This window comes from Microtus oregoni, unplaced genomic scaffold, assembly GCF_018167655.1.
Source record: "Microtus oregoni isolate MIOR12 unplaced genomic scaffold, Mior012 000011F_ref0000422, whole genome shotgun sequence".
In the NCBI taxonomy this organism is placed as follows: Eukaryota; Metazoa; Chordata; class Mammalia; order Rodentia; family Cricetidae; genus Microtus; species Microtus oregoni.
The window spans coordinates 44,311,875-44,338,499 of record NW_024543070.1 but is presented as its reverse complement, the minus strand read 5'-3'; the positions used below and the strand labels follow the sequence as shown (position 1 = coordinate 44,338,499).

Below are 26,625 nucleotides of genomic sequence, written 5' to 3'. Positions count from 1 at the left end.
TAGCTTATAAAGCTGACATTGCAAATACAGAAGCATTTAATCACAATATAATGTATTATACATTTTAAAACAGGAATTTAGACATTGAACTATTTATTTAATTAGACTATTTTTGGAAGGTTGCCAGTTTCATCTGCTAGTTGAATCAAGTTATATCTGAGACTTGCCCACCCCGTAACTAATCAGGCCTGGCTCTGTTGAGATCAGACAAGATTGGACATGTTCAGGGTAACATGCACAAAATAAGAGATTTGTAACAAAATTAATAAAACAATAAAATTATCAGAAGCGTTACGCTTGCAGCCTTTGTGTGTATACGTGTGTGTGTGTGTGTGTATACGTGTGTGTGTGTGTATACGTGTGTGTGTGTATACGTGTGTGTGTGTGTATACGTGTGTGTATACATGTGTGTGCGCGCGTGTGTGTGTGTGTATACGTGTGTGTGCGTGTGTGTGTGTATACGTGTGTGTGTGCGCGCGTGTGTGTGTGTGTATACGTGTGTGTGTGTATACGTGTGTGTGTATAGTGTGTGTGTGCACGTGCGCGCGCACATACGTATGCAGAGGCACATGCACGTATGCTAACGAGAACCAGAGGTCAGTGTCTGGTGTCTTCTTTCTTCACCTTAGTTTTTGAGTTTTTGAGTCAGGGTCTCTCAGCAAACCTGGACCTTGCTGATCCATCTAGACTGGCCAGCCAGCAAGCCCAGGAATCCTCTTGTTTCTATGTCCTCAGTGCTGGGACTGTAGGTGTTCACTGGCACACAGCTTTTTAAACCATGGGTGCTGAGGATTGAATCAGACCCTCATGCTTGCACAGCAGGTCCTTTACCAACTGAGCCATCTCCAGTCCCCTTATGTGCTCTTTTGTTGTCCTCAGTATTTAGAAAATTAATAGGAATAAAGATGGAGTGATTAGATGAAGACAATTACTGTTTTATTAAGGTAGTGAACTATATTCCTCAAGTTCTAACACGGGGTTTCTTTAAGATTTTATAAATCTTATTCATAAGATTGCTATGAAGTCCAAGTTTACTCCAATGACCTCAGAAGAGTTATATTTATATAAAAAGTTGAGAAGTACTGGTTCATGGTATTTTTGTTATTATCTTAAATTTTCTTACTATTTTACCAGCATTCATGCATGTGGTCTGAGATAATAGCTGCCTCAGTTGACACTGGTGTCTTCATTTATTCTTTCCTTCCTTCCTCCATGTGTCTGTGCATATATATTTCAATCCTTTGTCATAGCACACAGCATTTTTATTAGATCTTCTGTAGCTGAAATTTTACTAATTTGTGTTGTCTTGTATTCTAATAAATTCCATTAATGTATAGATGTTCCTTTGAGCACTACTGTAGCTCCATTACTATCTTGATAAGTAGTAGTGTTCTCGTTATTCTTGTCTGAATTGTCTGTGACTCCACTTTTGCTCTTTTTACCCAAGTACTATTTAAAAGACAAGTTCTAAAATTTCCAGATAAATATAGTATTTGTGATGGAAGAGCTTAGTTCTTAGGATAATATAACTGAAATATTTCCTTTGTAAAGTATTGATACTGTATTTTGTGTAGTCTGTTATGTTAAAATACCCATTTATTTTTTGTATTCTTTGTTATTATGGACACATAGTTGTGTACGTTCTGTTTAACCAAACTTGATTGCCTTCTTAAAAACCTTAATCCTATAATTGAGACAAATTAGAAAGACAAGGATCCTCTTGACTGCTGAGTGTCGAGAATTCCAGCACAATTAGCAGATTTGCTGTGAGACTTGCCTGTCTATAAACATCAGAGCCATTTCAAGTAGAATACTAAGATATGGAATTTTGCATAAGACTTAAAGGGATATGTCCTTTGAGTTTGGCTCACTCCTTTCACAGCTGTAAACCTGCAAGTCTTTGAGATGCTCACTAGACTATAAACTTTGTTTATGGGAAAAGCCTATGTTTTCACTACCTAGTGTCTACTATAATTGGGATTCCTTCAACATTTGTCACCTGTAAACCTATCCACTGTATCTCAGGAAACAACCTATGATCCCATTTACTGAAAAATGGTATTGAAGGAAGGGTGTTAGAAATTATTTAACAAGGGAACCGTATAGCCACCAAAATTATCTATATGGCTACTGCTAAGATACTTAAACTCAACTCTCTTGACAAGCTCATGTCTGTATGTGGCTATGTACTGTTTTTTCATATTTTCTCATCCTGAAACTTTTGCAGTGTAGTCAAGAATCCTGAATTTTCTTGAGTAACAGTCTCTGAAAAAGAACTCAGGCTTGGACAGGTGGCAACTGTGTCTCCTGCTTCTAATATGATTTTCCTGTTTATTTGAGCAACTGAGTTCTGAGAAATTAAATTATCTGTTATGACTGAGGTTGTGTTGACCTTGTGTTTGTGTTGACTTTCATTAGTCTCTTCAAGTTTGGTTTCATAGATTTTGTTTGTATATTGGTTACATACTTGGTTAACAGATTATTTGATGATTTCTGAGTTCAAAATTTTATCTTATAACTTGACCTAAATAATTTTATTATGTTCTGTCATTACGTATTTTAGATGATGGTTCAATGCTGAATTGATTTTTTTCCCATTGAAAGGAAATTCCTTTTTGTTGAAGTACCAAGCATTCTATCTTTGAAATTTCAAAACAGAGCCCTAATATTTACTGTAGAATTCTTTCAAATAAGTTCACTTTTGAAAAATGTGTCTAGGAATCAGAAGGATGGCTCAGCAGTTAGGAGCATTTACTGTTCTTGCAAAAAGTACCAGGGTTTGATTCCTAGCATCCACAACTCAAAATCATTTTTAACTTCAGCTCTAGGGGATCATATGCTTCTTCTGGTCTCCACAGGCCCCTGCATGCATATAGTGTTCATATGTGCATATCCACACACACATAAAAATTAATAAATAAACATTTTTCTGAAAAAAATATATACAGTACTTTTTTGTAGGGAAAGCTAAGGAATGATGCCAGAGTCAAGTTTTTGACAAAAGCCTCGTTCCACTGATCTTTCTGAAAACCCCTGAACATGACTGTTACTGACCTGGTCCTTCCAGCTGCTTCAGTTTGTCCGTTGGGTTCTGCTCTTGCTTTTGTTTTTATGACTTTGTTTGATGATTTCTCTTTCATTGGTGCTATTGTGGCCTTCTCAGTTCTGCAGCGGGTGGGGAGTACACACCCCTGCCATCTTCCTGGACTTCCTGCTCTGCTGGGAGCTCCTTTCCAGGTGTCACAGCGCAGATAGTTTTCATAATTTGTTCTTCATTTTGGTGGCATCAGTGCACATATGTTTTCAGAGAGTCCATTTGAAGGAGCATACATTTTTAAAACATGTTTTGTGAAGCCGAGCAGTAGTGGCGCATGTCTTTAATCCCGACACTTGGGAGGCAGAGGCAGGCTGATTTTTGTGAGCTCAAGGCCAGCCTGGTCTACAAGAGCTATTTTCAGGACAGCTAAGTCTGTTACACAGAGAAACCCTGTCTCGAAAAAACAAAGGGAAAAAAATGTTTTGTGAAAAAGAGAATAAATAAAGTAAAGCTAATGCCAGGATTAAATCAACCCTGAAACACTGATCTTTAATCTCTTTGAAAAAGAAACACTCAATGAATTAATAGATGCTACAAATTAAGGATTAGTATTTTGAGCTAGGGATGTATGTATGTGTAAAAGATCTATTTTATATACATTCTAAAACGTTGCAGGTATGAATAAAATTTTGAGGAATGCGTGAAATGTAAGTGCCAATGAATTCCTAAAGGAAAAGACACAAATCAAAATCATGCATTTCAAGTACTTATTCTTGGATGATTCATTAGATTTAGGCTAAGTTTATGCTGTAGTTTGGTCTTTATGAAATAAATCATAGTAAGTTAATTAAAATATTATCTTTTAAGATCAAACTTTGGAGATTTTTAAGAATAAATTGTAAGAGAAGGGCGGAGGCTATGGAGACAGCTCAGTGGGTAAGGTACTTGCTGTGATGGGGCCCTGAGTTTGTACCTCCAGTGTCCGTGTAAAAAGTGGGTTGGCAGTTTGCACCCATGACAGTGCTGGCAGCAGAGATAGGCAGAGCCCAGGGCTTGCCAGACAGCCAACCTAGCCGAAATAGGAAGCTCCAGGTTCAATGAGAGAGGAAAACATACAAAATCATTCTCAGCCCTGCACATCTGTACACATACACATGCACCACACAGGGAGAAAATTAAAATTGAAAAATGAGAGGAAGAATTTCCTAGCAATTACAATACTAGTGTTAGAAAGATTTTCAGTTGTATTGAGCAAAAGAATTTTTCAGCTATTTTGTGTAGCATTTACCATCTTTTTTATATGACTGAAACAATTCATAAGTTTCTGTTTCCTTCTTTTACTGTGATAAAACACTCTGGTCAGATGCAACTTGGGGAGGAAAGGGTGTGTTTATTTGGCTTACACTTTCAGGTCATACTCTGTTATTGAAGGGCAGGAACTCACAGTGGGAACCTGGAGGCAGGAACCGTGGGGGAACACTGCTTGCTGGCTCATTCTCTCACTTGCTCTCAGGTTCATGCGTAGCTAGCTTTCCCATAGCTTGTCCAGGATACTACAGCCCATAGGAGGCTAGGTAATCAAGTAATAATAAAGACAGCTCCCCACAGACTTGCCCACAGGCCAGTTTGATCAAGAAAATTCCTCAATTGAGGCTTCTTTTCTAGGTGACTCTAGGTTATGCCAAATTGACTACTAAGACTAACCTGAACAGAAACACTGGAACAGAAAAATAAGGAGCCAAGCAGTTTTAAGAATAGGTCACAGGAGGCTGCATTGCAAATGATGCTACTGTAAACACCGTTCTGTGTACAGCTCGTCAACCTTTGTAGTTAATAAGTATAGGGTACGTTCTTAAGACAGACTGCAATTGTGAGGGTAGGAAAACTACTGGGTGCCCAGATGGAGTTTGTACCCAGGATTGTCATTCTATAATATACAAAATTCAAAGGGAGACATCACAATTGGACTTAGTATTTTGAGCCTTGACTTTGTATTTGAAAGCAGAAAAATTAAATTTTCAGGTGAGCTACAATAGCAAAGGTATTTGAAGGGAAGCAAGAAAGAGAAGGTGCTCCTGTGCTTGAGGAGGAGTGGGGACAAGGAGCTCACTTTAGTTAAACTTTTGCTTTCTGCTTTCTCTTTACAAACATAGTAATGTATTTTGTTTCTTACAGGTCATAAGTGACCTAGACGAAACATTACACAGAACCTATAAATTGGTTCGTCTCTTGGGTAGTGGGGCAAGTATAAATCTTTAGAAAAGTTTACCAATAATACTCTCATATGTAACAAGCTATAAGTATTGGTCATAGGGAAAAATGAAGTCATAAAAAATTTTAAGCTGTTGATAAGAGTGGTATCCAGGGTTCAAAAAGAAAAGTGGAACCTCCAAGCACCACTTTGAGAAACAGATGTGTTAGTAACCTTAGCAGCCTGCTTTGGTTGAAAGCTGAATTAATCAGCTTTCCATCACTGGTACAAATTACCTGAGATAAGTAACTTTAGAGAAGGAGAGGTTTATTTTGGCTCTTAATTTTAGAAATTTTAGTTCATGATCTGTTGTCGTGCTCTTCAGCATATGGCAAGGCTCGTCATGGTAGGAATCCATGGAGAAGGAAGCCAGAGTGAAAAGACACAGGAGATGTTCTCCAAGGGCATGTCCCAGTAGTTCAGTTTCTTTTCACAGGGTTCTGTCTCTTTAAAGTTCCACTACCTTCCCGGGAACCAATCTTTTGCCACACATACCTTTGGGGGAACACTTCATATCCAGACTATAGCTTTTTTCCAAACAGAGAACAAATTCTGTTCACATGAGTTCAGTAGAGAACAGAGGGTAGAGGTAATAAGTACCGACCAGTCTGGAGAACATTGCTGTAAAGGAAGGGACTGGGAGCTGAAGATGTACACTGGAGAAAACCTGTTCTGTTTTGTTTCAGTTTGATTTTATTTTGTTTTTTTAACCCTGGGAAATGTGCTCATTGATAAAAGTGGTTTGTTATAAAGATAAAGCTGGCACGTGTTGATTCTAGATTGGCAAGAGAGATAGATGGGAGCCACTGAGTATAATCAAACATCATTTTGAAGAACAGAAGCAGTTAATTTGTGGTCAGAGGTGGTAAGGCAGGTGTGTGGAAATAAATATAGATCCAGTTATGATAGAAACCTACATGGAAGTCCTCTACTTGTTTCAGTTTTCCAGTGAGTTTCTCATGCCTTTAGCACAGAGAAGCTGAGGAAAATGGAGTAGGAAAGAGAGGTAAAAGAAGCCCCAGAAGACTGTTTGGAGAAGGATGCTACCCATTTGCTTTGCTTGTTAGCTCTTTAATTTGTTGTTGGGATTCTGATTTTATTGCTCTCTCTCTTAAAGAGTTACTTTTCTCTTCTTCAATGTCTTTAAGAATAGAAATGAAAAATGATGATTCTCTTCAGTGGATTATCTTTGTTGATGTTCTGACAGAAAACTAATTGAGCAAAGAGTATTTTTTGAGGATGTTTTTTTCACAGTTAGCAAACCAGTCAGTTGTATCAATCACTTATAGCACCAAAATCAAAGAGGGACTGTTGATACTGTGTATTTCATGTTGGAGTTCTTATTAAAACATGGATGCTTTCCTTCTGTTTTTAGATGTTCTTAATAGTTGCCCCTCTTTCTGTCCTCTACAACTGGAAGGATGAATTGGATACCTGGGGATATTTCCGAGTCATTGTTTTACATGGCAGTAAAAAAGATAATGGACTGATTCGTTTAAAGCAAAGAAAATGTGAAATTGCTCTAACAACCTATGAAACACTGCGCTTGTGTCTGGAGGAACTTAACAGGTAAAACCATAAGAGTCATGCTGTCAGTGTGCTGCCAACATTAGTCATATGCATCCTTTATGTCATGATTCAAAACTCAAACGCTTTTAGTTTGGTTTCATGTCAGGGTATAAAGCAGAGTTTGTGATAGTTGACTCCATCTGGAAGGTGTCCTACCACTTCATATTCTATTTTTTAATCTCAGAATAAGACTCCTTTCTAAACTGTACATTTTAAAGAATGGTAGGATTTGTCCCAAGTCCCCTGTACAACACTGTGTTGTTGTATGAGGAGTGGCGGGCTGCATCCCGCTGCCCGGCTAGCTTAACCCCTGAAATAACCACACAGAAATTGTATTAATTAAATTATTGCTTGGCCCATAAACTCTAGCCTCTTATTGGCTAACTCTCACATCTTGATTCAACCCATTTCTAATAATCTGTATGTCACCACGAGGTTGTGGCTTACCGGGAAAGATTCAGCATGTCTGACCTGCAGCTTCATGGCGGCTCGTCTCTATCTGCTGCTTTCTTCCTCTCAGAATACAGCTCTGTCTTCTCCGCCTATCTAAGTTCTGCCCTATCAGGCCAAGCAGTTTCTTTATTGATTAACCAATGAAAGCAACACAAATACTGAAGGACCTCCTACACCACTGTATAAATGATGCCTCCAAGAGTATTGAAAGCCACTGAGGATATTTTGAGCTGTACCTTAGATAAGAAGCATACCAAGCATACCCTGGCATATTCCCAAGATATATAGAAAAATCCCTGATTGGTATGTTCAGCCACATTGATGGAGGAAAACCAATTAAGAGGTTTGTTCTGAGCTAACTTGTGCCAAAATTTCTGATTCATGTGTATAAGTTCCACCCTTAGAATGTAATCATGTTTAAAGATGTGATTAAAAAAAAAAAACGGGGCTGTTTGAATAGAGCTATAAGTCAACATAAGGCATCCTTACTAGGTAACAGACAAGTACCAAGAGCGTGTGAACAGGGAAGGACATGTGAGTTATTTAATATCTTTTAAATGGTGAAATATGTAGTTTCAGTCAGTTTGAATTATAGTCAGTTGAAAGAGAGAATGGCAGAAAACTACCTCAAAGGTGATGCTTTCCAACCATCTAAAATCCCATGGCATGAGAAAATAATGAAGAACAAAAGCTGATAGTAGAATGTATTCAAGAGTGAAGTCCAGCTAGATGAGCTGGTGCAAATCTCCAGGTGGTGCATCTCACATACTCTGGAGGCTGACGTGGGAGAATCATGAATTTAAAGCCAGTGTGAGCAAATATAGTGGGGCCTGTGCTCAAAATATTAATAACAAAGAAGAATAAAAGCAATCACTAATTAGCTATGTGGATTTGAGCAAATTATCTATCTCATCTGGAAATGACAGGATGACTTGGATCTGTTTTTGCCAAAATGGACTATTGAGATATAGATGGAACGTTCTCTTGGAATTAACTTAATGAGGTTCAGTTTATATACCATAATCAATACTGATTTTTAAATGTAGTTAGCTTCCATTTCCACAGGTTCTACATCTGGGAACTCTCAGCCAACTGTAGATTAAAACATTTGCTAGAAAAATGTGTCTATAACAAACGAATGGTTTCCTTAAACAAGTCAGTGTAATATTTTTACATACCATTTACATTGTGGAGGGTATTACATATCATCTAGAGATTATATAAAGAACAAAGAATGATATATGTAGGTTATACACAGATACTATGACATCTTATGTAAGACGTTTGAACATTCATCTATTTTTGTAGCACAAATTCTTGTTCTTAATAATAAAAACCTAGAGCCAGATATTAGGGAGTGAAAACAGAGAGAGCAGAGAAGCCGTGCAGCCAGACACTAGAGAGACCTTTACCTCTACTAATGCTCCCTGAGTCCGCCTACTTTTTCTTTCTATTTCTGTTCTGATTTCCTGCCTGACTTTACTGAATCATTGGCTGAAGCAGCTTCTTTAATAACCAATGGTAATAAAACATTCATAGCATATAGAGGATAATCCCACATCATATTATACCCAATTATAATTGGGATTTTTTTTTGAGTCAGGCTTTCTCTGTGTAGCTCTGACTGTCTTGGAACTCACTCTGTAGACCACGCTGGCCTTGAAGTCAGAGATCCACCTGCCTTCTGAGTACTGGGATTAAAGGAGTGCGCCACCACTGCCTGGTGTAAGTTATTCTTGATGCTCCAATATTTTGATTAGGCTGGTCTGGGCGTTTAACGTAGCTTTGGCTCCTCAGTATCTCCCACTGACCCACAGCACCTGTTCTTTTTAATAGACTGACACTGTAGCTATTCATTTCCATGCAGTGATATTTTGTTTGTAATCTAGCAAATAAAACTGCACCCAAGATCAGAGTGCAGAGCTAAGCTACTAGGCATTCATAGAGGCCAGGTAGTGGTGGCACATACCTTTAATCCCAGCACCAGTGGAGACAGAAGTGATATGGCTGGGCAGAGAGAGGAATGTAAGGCAGGAAAAGACAGGAGCTCAGATGTAGTCTGAGGATTCATAGAGACAAGATCGCTCCTTTGGTTGGAACATTGGTAGAGGTAAGAACTCTCTAGTGACTGACTGCTCTGCTTCTCTGATCTTCCAGCATCAATCCCTGTATCTGACTCTGAGTTTTTATTATTAAGAACAATTAGAATTTGTGCTGCATCTCTAGTAGGGTCACAACATTAACCCTTTTAGTAAACAGCGTTCATTATAAGTTTCAAAAACATACTGCTGTCTATATCAGTGCTTTTCAAATTTAACATAAAGTTTGTTTCTTTTGTGTGTCTGTTTCTGGTTTGTTACTTAAAGGAGGAATAGTCATTTAGCTTTCATTCCAGCATTATCAGACATGATCTCTAAACCTGCTTTAGTATCATTTCAATTTTATTGGGGTCTACAAAAATCATGGTTTGTTTTTTTTTTTCTCATATTTTTTCCTACATTTATCTGTAACATTCTGTGATCTAGACTCACTTAGCCAAATGAGAACCAGTATAATCATCTAAGGATAAAGATGTTAGGGAGAAAAACAGTGCTATCTAAATTCTATTAGACTAAAGTAAGGATATTTTCTATTCCCCATTATTCCCTTTTTTTTTCTTGTAGTTTGGAATGGTCAGCTGTTATTGTAGATGAAGCTCATAGAATCAAGAATCCAAAAGCACGAATTACAGAAGCCATGAAGGCTGTGAAGTGCAAGGTCCGCATTGGCCTGACTGGTACCATCCTCCAGAACAACATGAAGGAGCTGTGGTGTGTTATGGACTGGTGAGTGGAATGCCTCGATAGTTTCTGTTTAGGTGTTTTCTGATTACTAGTCCTTAAGTCACAGCCCCTCCCCCAGAAAACTGGCCACTTAACTGTTTACAAAAATATCCAGCCCCAAACATGTTTCAGTCTAGGAAGTTGTATGAGAAGTCAGGATGTGCCTGTTGGTTCCCAGAGTAAGGAAATGCTGGGTTACTAGTTCCGTCACCTTCAGTTAGAGACAGTCACAAGGAAGAAATGCTGTGCTCCTGGCTCTTGTTTTCGCTGTCATTAGTAAGTAAGCCACTGAAAGGATTCCTTACTAGTAAAGGAATTGAATGCTTTTCTTTTTAGATAATTTGTAACATGAGCGCTGGCTTGTTTGTTGTTGTGGTTTTTGTCCTGCCCGGTACCCCACAGCCGGCAAGCCCCAAATAAAATCACACATAGGTCTCCATAAATTATAAGCTGATTGGCCCATTAGCTCTAGCCTCTCACTGGCTAACTCTCACATCTTGATTAACCCATTTTTCTGATCTATGTTAGCCATGTGGGGCAGATCACATCCTGTTGCTTCGGTGGTCTGGGCAGGAGTGGGAGGAATCAACTTCCTTCTTCCCAGAATTCTCCTGTTCTCATTACATCATTTCTACTTCCTGCCTGGTTTTTCTGTCTATATTTCCTGCCTGGCCAATCAGCATTTATTTAAAACATGATTGACAGATTACGGACAATTCTCCCGCACCAATAACTTAGTAACCTTGTTACATTTTTCTTACTTCCTTTATAAAGGGCTGTGCCAGGACTTTTAGGTAGCAGGAGCCACTTCAAGAAGCAGTTTTCTGACCCAGTGGAACATGGCCAGAGACACACAGCAACCAAAAGAGAGCTTGCTACTGGCCGAAAAGCTATGCACAGGCTTGCAAAAAAGATGTCTGGCTGTTTTCTCAGGCGCACCAAGACCCTTATCAAAGGTCAGCTACCTAAGAAAGAAGACCGGGTGAGAACTGTATTTGTTTGTATTATTAATTACACATCACAATTTTTTTTTCCTGAAAAGCATTTTTTTTTAAATTAGGATTCCTTTTGTTACATGTGGAATTTCAGAAAACATCAACTGAGCTCAGTTTTCTTTCTTTCCTGGTTTTACTGACCTGTTGGCTATTAGGCCTGCAGTTAGTACGTGTGTTAGTTAAATTTCTGTTGCCATAATATATTCTAGAGATAAGTCACTGTAAAAGGAGGAAAAATCTATTCTGGTTTCATAGGTTTCAGCCCATGGTTCTTTGTACCTGTGGCCTGTGGAGAACATGGTGGAGCAAGCTCTTGCCTCACAGTGGTGAGAAGGAAAAGAGACAGGAAGGGGACAGGAGCCCAATACCCACTTTAAGGACACAGTCTCAGTGATCTAAGTTTCTTCTGAAGGCTCCACACATCAAAGGCCACTGAACTGGGCTTTGGCTTATGGGCCTATGGCGGACATTTGGTTTCTAAGCCATGACAGTGTGTGCCTAATGCATATCTTAAGTCAGGTGTAGCGGGGCATTCCTTTAATCCCAGCACCAAAACTCAGGCAGGTGAATTTCTGAGTTCAGGCCTATCTGTTGTACACAATGAGTTCCAGGCCAGTGAGGTCTACACAGTGAAACCCTTTCTCATAAACAAAAAAACCAGACCAAATTCTCGTGTCCTATCAAGACTTTTGATTCAGTTCTAAGGAAGTAGGGAGAGCTTCCCTTTGTAATGCATTTTCCTTCACACGTAGTACTGTTCAGTGTGTTCTGTGGCATCTTAATTCTAGTTATAGGACTAAAATGGTTTAGTGCTGCTTTTTTTTTGGTTGGCTTCATGTGGAATGCTGTTTGTAGTTATGCTACTGACCTAATTATTCACTTGTAAGAAAATAACATTGTTTAGAAACTTGGAGTTGTCGAGGATTTTATATTTTTCATTGATTATTTAACCTTACGTTTGTTAGCTCCATCAGTAGAATAAAGATTCTGTAAATTATTACAAGTTAAATCTGTCACATGCTGTTTTAACTAGAGGTGATGATATCAATATCAAATGCATTCTAATCTTAGGATACCTTGTAAAGATAGATTTGAAAATAAAGGCTGGTACTGACATGGTAGTCGAGAAAATTGATGATATGTGACGTGATATTTACCTAAAACAAATATTACGTTAGAGTACTTATGAACCTCTGCTTTCTAAAATGTTTCATGCAGGGCCACGTGTGCGTGTGTGTGTGTGTGTGTGTGTGTGTGTGTGTGTGTGTGAGATCTGTTAATAGAAATAATGCAGACAGAATACATCAAGAGAGAACTGTGCCTAGAGATTTAGAACTTGGGCTCTGGCTCTCCCAGTTAAAGTTCTTTTTCAGTTGAGCATCTTATTGAGGTTCTCAGACCAGTGTTGTTTTTTTAAGAAGCCATTGATGATAGGCAGGCTTCACATGGTTGCTCTGAAATGCATGACACGTACGAAACACTTAGTAACTGTTAATGTTGAATACTAATATAAAATATCCTTTATATTGTCATCATTGACTGCCATAGTCTATGTCCGCCTGCTATTCTTAAGTACTTTTATAATCAAGACTGAGCATCAAGGAGTAATTGTATTCTGTAGATATATTTTTAAAATTCTTTTTTTTTTTTTTAAATTTATTTATTTATTATGTACACGGTGTTCAGCCTCCATGTATGCCCTCAGGCCAGAAGAGGGTACCAGACCTCGTTACAGATGGTTGTGAGCCACCATGTGGTTGCTGGGAATCGAACTCAGGACCTCCAGAATAGCAGTCAGTGCTCTTAACCTCTGAGCCATCTCGCCAGCCCTATTTTTAAAATTCTAACACTGTTTTTAAACACATTCCTATATTTGCTGCATGTATATTTTTTGTAATGCTGTCTCATTGAGCATATAAATGCTTAAAAGTGGATGGCTGTTCCTTTCTATTCATATTCTTTATGGCCTGTTTTGGATACATTTGATTTTATGACACTGATTTCACACATATTTAGAATTTTATCATTTCTAGTGCTGCCAGAAGTAGGAGGGAAACTGTGTTCCTTATAACTTGTTGGCATTGTTTTGTTACAATATTTTGTTCTGTCCTTGAATTCAGACATACAATAGCAACTTTATTTTGGTTTAACATATACTTATTTAATTCTTATCTATACTAATTTTAGGAATTTATAGCAAGGTACTGAATAAAGTAATTAAAGTAACATGAAATTTTTAATGTTTTTGCAGTTTTTCAAGTATTTCAGTAACATTTGTTATTTATACTATTGTTCTAAAGTCTTTTGTTTTACTTTATCTTAATTTCTTTGCATGATGGACTAATATTATTCTAAGGAGACCTGTGATATACTGAGAAAAATATAAGGAAGCTACATCATTTGTTTTTTATGTTATTTTTTTTCTTTTAAGTAAAATAAGAACAAAATTGTAAGGATTATTTTAAAGTGAGGTACGATAGTCTGTGCACTATCAAATGAGGTGAGGAGCAAGAGTGAAAGAGATGGGAGAGTAATAGTCATAAAGACAGAAGCACAGGTGACCAGTGTGGGTGAGTGTGGTGTGAGCATCAGTAAATCTAGTAGGCGTTGTGATGACTCCTCATTGCTATAGAAATCCTCATAACTGTCCTCTCCTTGGTCTGCAGATGGTGTATTGTTCTTTGACAGAGTTCCAGAAAGCTGTCTACCAAACAGTATTAGACACAGAAGATGTAGCTTTGATCCTTCAGTCCTCTCAGCCTTGTACCTGTGGCAGTGGCCGGAAAAGGAGAAACTGCTGTCACAAGGCAAGCATTCCCCTTACCTTCACTGTTTCATTCTGTGTCAGTGAGACCACTGTTCTTCGGTTCTTTAACTTTAGAAGCTGTGTTTTTAGAAAGTTATCAAGGGGCCAGGGAGATGACGTGGTGAGAAGTGCTGGCAACACCAGCCTGACAAGCCGAGTTCTGATTCCCACAACCCACGCAGATAGCATGCGCAGCAGGCTGTGTGATCTCAGCACTCCTGGCAGGATGGCGTTGTAGGCAGGAAAATCCCTGGGAGCTGCAGGTCAGTAAGAGAGTCTGCTTCAAAACAAGGTGGAAAGCAGGGATTGCATCTTAAAAGTTATCCTCTGGTCTCCACATGTCTGCCATGGCGCATGCATACCACACGGGTAATCACAAATTAATCAGAAATGCTTTACAATTTCAAATCACTACACTATAAAATACAATATTCAGATAGCAACAAAACCTAGTTTAGAAATTGAGCTTCGGTTTGGTATCTTACTACTTATTAGGAAATAATTTACTTTCATTCTAAAATTCCATTTTTACAAATTTTTCATCCACTGCTGTTAAGAATGAATCAGTGCTTTGCTGATGAAATACAACTCTTAGCACAGTGTCTGCTTAATAGAGCACTGTTTTAATAGAACAAAAAGTTTCCTTAGAGATAAAAAAATTACTTGTTTTCCTATCTGCTTATTTGGTTGTTTGGTTGGTTGTTTGGTTTTCTGAGACAGGGTTTATCTTTGTAGCCCTACCTGTCCTGGAACTCACTGTAGATCAGGCTGACTTTGAACTTACAGAGATCCACCTGCCTCTGTCTCCCAGATACTAGGATTAAAGGTGTGTGGCACCACTGCCCAGCCTTTATAAAATTTCTTCTTATGTCACATACCTGTGATGATTACAGGGATCCAAGTATTTTTCTAGATTGCTTTTTATTCAGTCTAGCTGGTTTTGCTCTTTTCAGCCATTTCCATTTTTGTAATATCCCATATTTTTAAAAAGCTTTCTAGTTTTATTATCAGATTTGGGGGTTACACCCTGTTCCCCAAGTCAGATCTGGCCTCTCATCATAATTCAATTAAAGAAAGCAAAGGAGATTTAGTAAGCACAGCTACATTGGAAAAAGGGACAGAAATCCATCAAATTCCTCAAGTCTATGTTCCCATTCCAGAAGTGAGATTAGCATGTAAATAGAGGGCCAAGGATGTGCCATCCCAGCGGTGCCAGTCAAGATGCTGTCCCACCCACCACTGTCTGGGCTTCAGTCTGTAACGTGGTTTTGCAAGTTAGAACTGTGTAAAATCTTTCTGGAAGTCGGGTTCCCTCAATGGCTAGCGTTTTTTTCAACCTCCCAGTTTCTTGGGTTCCATTGTTTTAGTGGTCTGATAGTCTATAACTGGAGGTTTCTCTCCCACCTGCCAGTTCCCAAATAACCACTCTGAGGCTTAATATTAATTACAAAAATGTTTGACCCATTAGCTCAGGCTTATTATTAACTTAAATCGACCCATTTCTATTATTCTATATTTTGCCAAAAGGGTCGTGGCTTGTGACCTCACATCTTGCTTCTCTAAACACTACTGGCATCTCCCTGACTCCACCTTCTTTCCCCACCTCTACTTTGCTTGGATTTCCTGCCTAGCTCTATTCTGCCTGGCTGTTGGCCAAATTAGCTTCTTTATTAACCAGTGGTAATAGAACATATTCACAGCATACAGAAGGGCATCCCACATCAGTAGTCCAATTGAGAAACAAGTGTCTCTTCAGAGTATCTTCAGTTCTGCTGAGCTAGACGTAAGCAGAGAGTAAAGTATTCTTTAGAACATGGTAACTACGTCATAGTGCTGATACCAGACCCTCCTAGTGTAGCCTTTCTGTCACTGTTCCATTCCAGAATGGAGGTTCCCCTTTATTAAATACTCATTGCTATCTTATGATTCATGAAGAGTGATTCTAGGTCCCTGCTTCATGGATATTCTTCCAAGCAGTTGCCTTCACTGTCTTAGATAATTAGAAATAAGTATTAGTGTTGTGTTTTATAATTAGCTATATAGCCATGTTGTTAATGCTTTTCTTATTTGTGTTTTCTGTTCTTTTGGTTACAGACTAATTCACAAGGTGACAAAGTGAGATCGCTGTGTCTTAGTTACCTGACTGTGCTACAGAAAGTAGCAAACCATGTCGCTCTGCTGCAGATTGCCAGTACCTCCAAACATCAGGTGGGGGTTGACTTTATATTTTTCTGTGTTGCTGTTGGTATAAAACTCATACTGTACAGTGTTGTTAACACAAAAAAAACATAGCTCTCATCTTAAAGGAAGTAAAGGATACTTTATTCTGGAGCTATTTCAGTGACCAGAGCCTAGGAAGAAGGATTTAGATTATCCCAAATTCCATATTTTAACATGGAAGTGGTTTTATGGAGTTTTATAGTTTACTGAAGAAAGAAAGTCACAAATTGAGGCAAGTTTTATACTAGTGGGCATATCAGAGAGATGGGTACAACAAGATGGCAAAACTATTTTTATAGGCTCAGTATGCTATTCTGATAACATTTTTAGCTTATGGATTGTTAGAAACTAAGATCCCAAATTCTTTATCTGTTAGCCACAGAACGTTAGTTCTGACATAGAGGTAGGCAAGGAGTGGCTGTCAGAGAGTGGGACTAAAGCTTCGTCCGTTAACTTCTGAAGCTGCAACATTTCCATCTGTCCACAGTATTGCAGCACTGATCAGTTGATCAGTCTCTGCAGCTTCTTTCCGGAGTTCTCCTTCACATTATCTTTGCTAAATACTCTTGGCTTTGTTTGGTTTGGTTTGGTTTGGTTTTGGTTTTTCGAGACAGGGTTTCGCTGTAGCTTTGGAGCCTGACCTAGAACTAGCTCTGTAAACTAGGCTGGCCTCGAATTCAGAAGGCAGATTACATTTGTCTTTTTACAAAGTTTTATTTTTTGCAGGTTTAAATATGTATTGAAATTTCTTCTTCCTTCTCTCAGGAAACACTTATCAAGAGGATATGTGATCAGGTATTTTCCAGATTCCCAGATTTTGTGCAGAAAAGCAAAGATGCAGCCTTTGAAACACTTTCTGACCCTAAGTATAGTGGGAAAATGAAGGTACGTGCTCTTCCTTCAGTTTGCTTTCAACCAGGAATGCTGCACAGAAAAGTTTGATTTATGCAGTGGTACAGCAAGGACACCAGCGAGTCAGGACAGATCCCAAGCCCTGAGAAGTGAGGGAGATTGTAAGCTGTGCACATAGATCTGTGCACACAATGAGTTCTCAGTGGCAGTTGATCAAATTACTTCAGATTTTTCCTTACTAATCTATTGGGCTTAAGAGCACTTAAAATGATGTATGCACATATAACAGAGACAAGGCCTCTATATCTAGACTAGATTTTCTGCCTCCAATTTTTGTTTGTTGACCTGGATAGTAAAATTGCAAGGGAGCATTTTGTTCTGCTCGGGGAAACTGACCTATGGCCGTGTTGTTCTTGGTACTGCATCACTAAAGGGGTGTGGAAAGGAAGCCATAGGAAGACCTACGGAAGCTTAGGTTTCTGGACATTACCTGTCATCGTAGTGTGACTGCCTTCTGCAAGAAGCCAAGTTTGCTTGACCCCTCAATAACTATCAAGAATCCCTCATTTATGGGCTCACAGATTTTTATAGAACAATTCTCAGCCTTATACTACAATTTATAAGATGGTAAGATATTTATTTCTTTTGGCAAAGGGAATAAAAAGGAAGTAATTCAAATTAGTCAATTAGTGTCTTATCTAGAAGTGCTTTTAGCTGTTATTCTAGATAAGCTCAATGTGATTTAGTTGCTTAGAACCTAGAATTTTAGTGAAACAAAATAGGTAAAAATAGAAGTAGTTAAGAGGATTACATTAAAAATTTATTTTAAAAATTAAATTAATTTGTATTCATGAGAATATTATGATTTATTCAAAGAAATAATTAAATTATAACAATCTCTTTTTATCCATTTTATTTGTGTATTTTAAAATTTCAAACTATAAGAGCCAGATTCATTTAGAGTTTTATTTTTAGAAATTATAGTGTGTAGTTAAGATAATGATTAGATTTCATTTTTATTTTTATTTTGGTTATTGAAAACTGGATAGGCATCTTGGTTTCTATGGAGAACAGCTGATTTGCAACTTCTGATTGATTGCTAGTCAAACGGATCTTTACAGTAATAAGCTGGAGATGTATACCGCAGGGCTGTTTGTTTCTTATCATGTAATTATCAGCATTACCTTTGACATCTGTTTGGTAATTTATAGCCTATAGGCTTATCATAGAATTATTGCTGTGAGGTTAAAAACTTCAATTGTGAATTCAGACATGTTGAATTTTCTGTCTATCCCTTGGAGAAATACCACAGACCCACTTACTAAGAGAGCTAGAAAGTCTAGGGAGCCCAGATCAGTGTTCTGTGACTGAAAGACACCTCGTTCATCCTTCTAGGCCAGTCTGAATAATTCAAGAAACTTATATCCAAAAATGTATTTACTTTGAATACTCTCAAATTCATAGGTAGATTGTTTTATGGAAGCTAAGTAAAGATCTGTATTATTAAAGTGTCAACATATATTCGTAGTACTGCCATTTTTGAATTTTTGGTAAAAACCCTTAATTTATGGTTATTCATTTAGTGAGTTGTTTTTCTTTAAATTAGCCTAATAAGACCTGCAGTCAGGAGAAGAAAAATTCTCTTCTCATTACTTATTTCTGCTTTTACTTTTAAATACCTCAAATGACAACAGATCAGAAGCCATCCATGTCCAGTGACATGAATAGATTTCTGTTCAGAATATTTCCGGTTGAATACATTAGCATCTTCCAAGGGAATAAAAGGACAAGCTGCAGACCAGAATGTCTTTACAAGATGATGAAGGATTGGTATCCAAAATATACAGAGAATCTTCAAACTCAGTAGTAGAAAGTAGGTAATCTAGCTTAAAAGTGGGCGGAAGATCTGAACAGATAATTTAGTACAAAAAGAAGGTCAGATGGCGAGCAAGCTCAAGGGAAGATGCTGCCCACTGCTATATAACTGAAAAAAATAAAAGGAAGGAACCAGTGTATGCCTGTTACAGTAGCAAGTCCAGACCACTGGAGCACCAGGTGCTTCTGCTCCTCTTCCATCACAGGTGAAGCTACAGAGTGAGTTGGTCTGTCTGGAAAATAGTCTGATGACTTTTGGCAAAGCTTTTACTTTTGATAATGGTAAATGCATAGCATTTAAAATGTGTTTGAGATTTAAAATATGAGAATGAAACATTCATACCTTATTACCCATTAGTCACATTTCCTGTTATTTATCTAAGAGTTAGATGTAGTGAATTTTACTAAGTTTAAACTTATGCCTGCACAAGAACCCCACCTAAATTTATTCATAATTTTCAAAGCTTGGAAACAGTCAAGATGTTCTTCAAAAGGCAAATGGATAAACTGTGATGTAGCCATAAAATGGCATAGTTTTAACAATAAAAATTAAGTGAGACATGGAGGTGCTTGCTTTTAATCCCTTCACTCTGGCTGCAGAGGCAGAGGCAGAGGCAGAGGCAGAGGCAGGTGGATCTTGTTAAGTTCAAGGACAGTGTGGTCTACGTAGCCAATTCCAGGCCAGGCAGGGCTACACGGTGAAACCTTGGAGAACTCTTAAATATACATTGTTAATTGAAGAACCCAGTCTGGAAAAGACTAAATGCTGTGTGATTCCATCTGTATGACCTTCTGGAAATGGAAGCACTCCAGAGATAGCAAAAGATCAGGGGGAAGAAAGGTATATAGGTAAAACACCAGGGACTTTTAAACAGTAACACTGTTTTATATGATGTTGTCATGATATATTCATCAGAATTCAAAACTAGAAACAAGGTGAGTGAACACTAATGCAGGCTGGACTTCTGTTAACAGTATGAGTCAGTATTCTTAGTTGCATAGATACCCCGTGAATGATAATCATATTTTAATAATATTAGCTTTACATAGACGTTAATAGGAGGTATTACGGGGATATATAACTCAGACGTAGAAGCCTAGCATGCACAAGGCCATGGATTAATCCCAAGTATTGCAAAAAGAGAGGTGAGGAGTGGTATGTGGGAGCTTTTCACATTTATACTCAGTTTTGTAAACTTCTGTAATGTGTATCAGTTAAAAGTATTAATCTTATATAAAATTAAAATGCATGTCCTTCATAAACTCAGTTATTTCATTTAAAAATAAACTAAATGCAAATAAAACTTTATATGTTGTCAGATATTAAAATAATATTTCCCTAGTTGTGGCATTTTTATTCACCATCTGAGTAGATTTAAAAAGGCAACCTCTGTAGCATGTTTTTTTTTCAAGGATGGAGGGTACAGCTCAAATTTAGAACAAGTCCTTACTAGATAAACTATTAAAAGGTGCTATATTGAGTATATTTTTTCTTTAGATATTTATCATCAAATAAATAGCATTGTTTCTTTTGTAGTTCAGTAAAACTTGGTAGAGAAAAGTCCTCTTCCCTCTGTGGATTGCTTTTTCGTTGTGTTCTGTTTTCCCAGTTATGAGGATGTCTGCTTGAAAATAGCCTCTTCTTCTGTGTATCTTTGGGCTTTTGCTTCCCCTCCAAAAGACCTGAGTATGAGGGCAGGTTATTAGCACTGTGAGGTCAAATCCAACCTGGAAGTCGGGTTTTACTGTAAATAAACAAACGGGAGAAAGTAAGGTGCAGGTGCGTATCTAAGAATAAACATCAGGTCTTTCAGAACCTACCTAGATGCAACTGAGAACATTGTGTTTTGTTTGTCTAGAAAGCCATTTATTTGCTAAAAGGTATGATTTGCTAATTCAGTTTCTTAACATAGTGTAGATATAAAATTGTATTCTAGAAATTAAATTAAATCCCTCATCTAAAATGCTTCTTTGTATTAAAACCAGATGAGATGAAATAGGCTTTGGGAACTTTACCTTCTTTCTGACAGCAGGATGAGGAATAGCATTTGATGTGATAAAGTTACATTTGTTAACTTGGAATAGATAAGTTAGCAAAGATGACTGAGGTTAGTGTTGTGTAAAGCACTTTCGGGAACTCTTCAGGGCTGTCTGGATGTGAAAAGTGTGGTTGTGATTGGTACTGGTCCACTGATGCCCTATGTTCCTTCCCAGGTTCTCCAGCAGCTTTTAAACCATTTTAGGAAAAGCAGAGATAAGGTTCTTCTCTTCTCCTTTTCCACCAAGGTGAGTTCCATCCAGACTGTTCTTGCTTGGTGGACCTGGGGTCTCCAGGCACTAAGCACAAGGAAGTAGCAGATTACTGTTACGTCCTCTTCATCCCCACAGCAAATTGTGGTGAGGGAAGCAACTCAGACCTTCCCAGCACACTCAGTTGTGTGTGGAAATTAGATAGGGATGCCACCATCCTGTCACACTCAAAGTAAAGTTGTATTTTCTGTTGGTGTTTTTTTAAATATTTAGGATATTTTAAAGTTTGCAAAATGACATAAATAAATGTTTACATTATTTGACTGATGATTTTTAAGAAAGACTTATTAAAAGAAAAGATAGCCTATTTCAGAATAATGGAAAGAAATACATGGGTTAAAAGTGAGAAAGTATTTATTTTTTTGGTGCTGGAATGAACTAGAGCCTGGGCCTAGCATAGGAAATCATTCTCACACAGAGTTACACCCAGGACCCCTTTATCTATTGCTCATTAGTTAGAAGGAATGGTGAGCCCAATGGTCAGTGCTCACCAGATGCAGCCTCAGTGGCTGGACAAAGCCTGTGACTGAAAGAAAACTTGATGCTTCCCCTGCTCCCCTTCAGCTGCTGGACGTGCTGCAGCAGTACTGTATGGCTTCTGGCCTTGACTACCGGAGACTTGATGGAAGCACAAAATCAGAGGAAAGACTCAAGATTGTGAAAGAGTTCAACAGTACACAAGACGTGAACATTTGTCTTGTCTCCACGATGTAAGAAAACAAAACTGCATAGATTGATTTCTATATGGTTGTTTTTTTTTTAACTGTTTTGGGATTAATTTTTACCAAATAGGTGTATGTTACTCTATTTTATTTGACTTTAAGAAGCAGTAAAAACTCTATCATTTGTAACTGGAATAGCAGTATCTTGAGTTTTACCTAATCTTTTATTTACTTATCATTCTGGAACTCCCCGAGTAAGGACAGGCCTATAAGATGAGAATGAATACACCAACGTTGATTCCCAGGAATTCCTGGACAGTGTTGGTGCCCTAGGGTCAGTACCATTGGACTCTTTGCTCAGAACTGGGCACTGCTTCCTTCTCTGCCTTGTCCCAGCTGAAGCTGCTCCTGAGATTTTATAAGGAATAGATTTGTTCTTGCACCTACTTAGTGAATCTCTAATTAGAACCTTGTAAGGAAAATGTGTTCTTCTGAGAAAGATTTCAGCCAGTAGAAATACCCAAGGAAGATATTTGAGGGCATAATAAATACTTTGGCATTCTGTGTGAGACTTTTTAGGCTTTTCTCACTGTTTTTGAAAATAGAGAACTGTAGCGGGAGGCCGCTTGTTTGTTCCCAGCTGCCCAGGACCAAAATAATCTCAGAAATCTGTATTAATTGCAATACCGTTTGGCTAATAGGTTAAGTGTATTTCTGGCCAGCTCTTACATCTTAAATTAACCCATTCTACTAATCTGTGTATTGCCATTTCGCTGTGGCTTACCAGCAAGGTTGTGGTGCATCTGTCTCCTGCAGGCAGCTACATGGCTTTTCACCGACTCCACCTACTTCCTCTCTACATCTCTGCTTGTATTTCCCGCCTGGCTTTACTGTGTTTAACCACTGGTCTAAAGCAGCAGTGGTATTCACAGCATGCAGAGGGGAACCCATATCAGAGAACCTTTAGAAATCAAATGTGAATCGCACATGTGGAACTCAAGCTGAGTACTGAGATGCAGAGTCAAGCTGCTGTGGGGTGACTGGATTCTTGCAGCTGAGAATAGGGGAGAAGCTTTGAACTCATTTGCTGTGGATGATATCGAACATCCCTCACCTAAGTCCTTACATTGAAAGCAGTACATAGTGATGTAAATCCTGCCTTCCTTTCTTAAATTCTGTGACACTGAACAGAGGTTGTTTTCTGAAAACAGCTGACAGCTCTGGTCTCACTGTAACTGAACAGTCCCTACGTACCCAATGCACTGCATTCCTAGTGTCTGAAGAAAAATGTTTATTTTTAGGAATCCTATTAGAGCTTTACAAACCCATCTTATCATTTTATTTGCATTTTGTTCCCTGTGTTTTTTAGTCTTTTAATTCTTTATCACATTATTAAAATTTTTGAAATTATTTTTAAAATTAATTTATTTATTGTGGTTAGGCAAGGCTTATGATCTATCTTGCTGATCCTAACTTTTTTTTTTTAAGACTGGGGTCTCATTCTGTAGCCCCGTCTGGCCTGATGTGAACCAGGTTGATCTTGAACCTGCTTCTGCCTCCCACATACTGAGGTTAAAAGCATGCACCAGTACACCCAGCCCCTAAAATCTTTTTATTAGTTGTTTTTTTACCGTATTCAGTTTTGTACTTGGGGTTGCTAATCATCAGGCTGTTTCCTCAGGCTCTTGCTTCTGCTACATGATTTCTTCACATATTTTATAGTTTTTTATTTTGATTTCCTGGTGGAACTTCTTTGGAGACCAGTTGTCCTCCACTTGTGTGGTTTCCCTGTGTCTTTTATTAATGTCCTGACCAAGGCAGAAGTTCTGTGTGACTGAGTTCAAAAAGTAATTCTCTGCATAAGCCACTCCTTCTTTGACCTTTGCCCCCATCTGTATCTGTTAACTCTTGTCTTTTACTTTGTTGGGGCTATCACTGTTTTTTTTTTGTTTGTTTGTTTTTGTTTTTGTTTTTTTTTATTTTTTTTTAAATTTATTTATTTATTAAGGATTTCTGCCTCGTCCCCACAACCGCTTCCCATTTCCCTCCCCCTCCCCCGATCAAGTCCCCCTCCCTCATCTGCTCCAAGATCAATCAGGGTTCCCTGACCTGTGGGAAGCCCAAGGACTGCCCACCTCTATCCAGGTCTCGTAAGGTGAGCATCCAAACTGCCTAGGCTCCCACAAAGCCAGTACGTGCAGTAGGATCAAAAACCCACTGCAATTGTTCTTGAATTCTCAGTATTCCTCATTGTCCGCTATGTTCAGCTAGTCCGGATTTATCCCATGCTTTTTCAGACCTAGGTGGGGATGTTCTATTGGGATCTCACTGTTTTTAACTCCTGAAACGCTAACTAGCTTAGTATCCACAGATTAGCTTTTAGAGCAGTTATTAGACATGCAGTGTGCTCAGATGCACATATTAGACATGCAGTGTGCTCAGATGCACATATTAGACATGCAGTGTGCGCAAACGCACATATGACCTCTCCTTGCTGTGCATTTGAGTCTCCCCGCGTTTACCTCAGCTTCTCCATGCTGGGATTGTATTGTTGTCTTTTTTTTTTTTTTTTTTTTTTTTTTTTTTTTTTTTTTTTTTTTGAGACAGGGTTTCTCCGTAGCTTTTGGTTCCTGTCCTGGAACTAGCTCTTGTAGACCAGGCTGGCCTTGAACTCACAGAGATCCGCCTGCCTCTGCCTCCTGAGTGCTGGGATTAAAGGCATGCGCCACCAACGCCCAGCTGTATTGTTGTCTCTTTTTCCAAAACTCTTTCCCTTTCCCACCTTTGTCCCCAGGTTCAAGTCTCTCTGGAATCTCAGGAGCAGCTCCAGCTGGGACAAGGCAGAGAAGGACGCAGTGCCCAGTTCTGAGCAAAGAGTCCAATGGTACCGACCCTAGGACACCAACACTGTCCAGGAATTCCTGGGAATCAACGTTGGTGTATTCATTCTCATCTTATAGGCCTGTCCTTATGTTAGAGCTAAACTGACCTGGAACTTTTGATTCCTGCTTCTGCCTCCTGAGTGCCGAGATTACAGTGTGCACTGCCATCCCTCTCAGTGGTTTATGCTTTTTAATGTGTTGTTTCCTTTTCTTTACAGGGCTGGTGGACTAGGTCTCAATTTTGTTGGTGCCAATGTTGTTATATTATTTGATCCAACTTGGAATCCCGCCAATGATCTTCAAGCCATTGACAGGTATTATACTGACAAAATGTAAATGACCTGTGAGTGCTTGTCATTTAAAACCACTCTGGGACTTTAGAGATTGCTTATAGTTAGAAAAGGTATGTACCTTGAAAAAAATTGTATTAAAATACGACCCCAAACCTCTAAATTCAAATGGCCGGCTGCTCATAGCCATTTGTTTTCTACCTCCAAATCCTGCTCATGTGAATAAGACCATAATACCAACGGAAACTAGGACAGTTCGTTGCTGGTCCAGAACTTCTGCGGAAACTCCAAAGAGAGACTTAGCAGAGAGAAAACTGTCAGCCTGAGTGACAGACAGCTCGTAGGGTGTGGAAGCAAGGGTGTTGCTCTTGCGACCTCATAGAGCGACAGGAGACTGAGGCAGCTTCCTCTGTGTACTTCATACACAGGCGTGGTCTATGGTGAGTTCCTTAAAGGATGGTTTCACAGGTAGAAAACTGAGATTTAGGTCACTAAGTGGAGCCAGACAAGAATCCCAGGTCTTCATAGTACACAATACGAGAAGTAATTGAATAAACCTATTGCCTACACAGGGAACTAGACCATCTTTCCACTTTAATTCACGTGCCTTTTTATTTTAATTACAAAAGAGAAATTAAGAATTATGAGACATTTTCATAAAAGTAGCAGCATGAGAGAAAAGGGCCACAGGGAAAAACAGGCATTGAAGGAACTAAAATAAGGGTGAGGCAAAAATAATACAGCTCAGTAAGAAGAATACGTATGTAGTGAGCAAGAAATGTTATTAGAAATTACAGCTTTTGCTGAGATCAAACTCATCAGCAGATCTGAATAATAAAGTAGAGAGAGCGATGTGGTCTAAAGGATGTGCATTTTAAATCAAAGTGCAGTCAAATAGATGTAGAATATGAGTACAGAGAGAGGAAAGCACCCCCCCCACACCAAAAAAAATCATCTGTTTGTTCCAGAAATAAAAATAGAAGACTGAAGGATGGGAGGGAATTAACAATATATCTGAAGAACATTTGTTAATTTTGAAGGGCTGCCAAACACTTAGTGCAAATAATGGCCAAGAGGGAGATGAAATCTATATCTTTGTTATATTTCTAATTCTGAAGATAAAGAGGACTAAAATACCCCAGAGTAAGAAATAAGAGGATTTATAAAAACAAAACCCAAAAGAAAAATCAAGTTAACCATAAATGGGAATCAGCTTCATCTCTGCAGGTCAGACTTTTTGTCTGTGACTATAGCTATGACCTTATGAGAAAGAAAACTACTTTGTCTTGTGGTTGTGATCAGTGACTGACTCATTAGTGTGTAAGACAAGATTAAAAGCACCCTGACACCCGAGAGCTCAGGAGTGTACTGCTGTAGGCCAAGAGCAGTGCTCAGACTGACTGACATGGCCGAAGAAGGTTCTATGTAATTGTTGGTGCTAAAACTTATTGACAGTGTGGCCAAGAGGCTTCATACAATTATAAAGGAAAAATTCTCCTAAATACTAAAGGATGATATAAAAATATCAGTAGGTAAGAATTGAAACTCCATGTAATTTTAGAGAAGTGTCAGGATTATTCAAGAAGAAGGAACTCTCAGAA

At 38.5% G+C, this 26,625-nt stretch overlaps 1 protein-coding gene across 1 annotated transcript in view; it reads left to right on the top strand.

The window, feature by feature from the left end:
* Positions 1-26,625, top strand: part of LOC121453626 (DNA excision repair protein ERCC-6-like 2) — an 83,956-nt gene that overhangs the window by 8,658 nt on the left and 48,673 nt on the right. Inside the window, exons 4-12 of the mRNA XM_041660519.1 lie at positions 6,664-6,857; positions 9,974-10,135; positions 10,907-11,114; positions 13,794-13,934; positions 16,028-16,141; positions 16,919-17,038; positions 21,095-21,166; positions 21,755-21,900; positions 24,953-25,048. Of these exons, the coding sequence (XP_041516453.1) occupies positions 6,664-6,857; positions 9,974-10,135; positions 10,907-11,114; positions 13,794-13,934; positions 16,028-16,141; positions 16,919-17,038; positions 21,095-21,166; positions 21,755-21,900; positions 24,953-25,048 (1,253 nt within the window). The remainder of the gene's footprint in view (positions 1-6,663; positions 6,858-9,973; positions 10,136-10,906; positions 11,115-13,793; positions 13,935-16,027; positions 16,142-16,918; positions 17,039-21,094; positions 21,167-21,754; positions 21,901-24,952; positions 25,049-26,625) is intronic.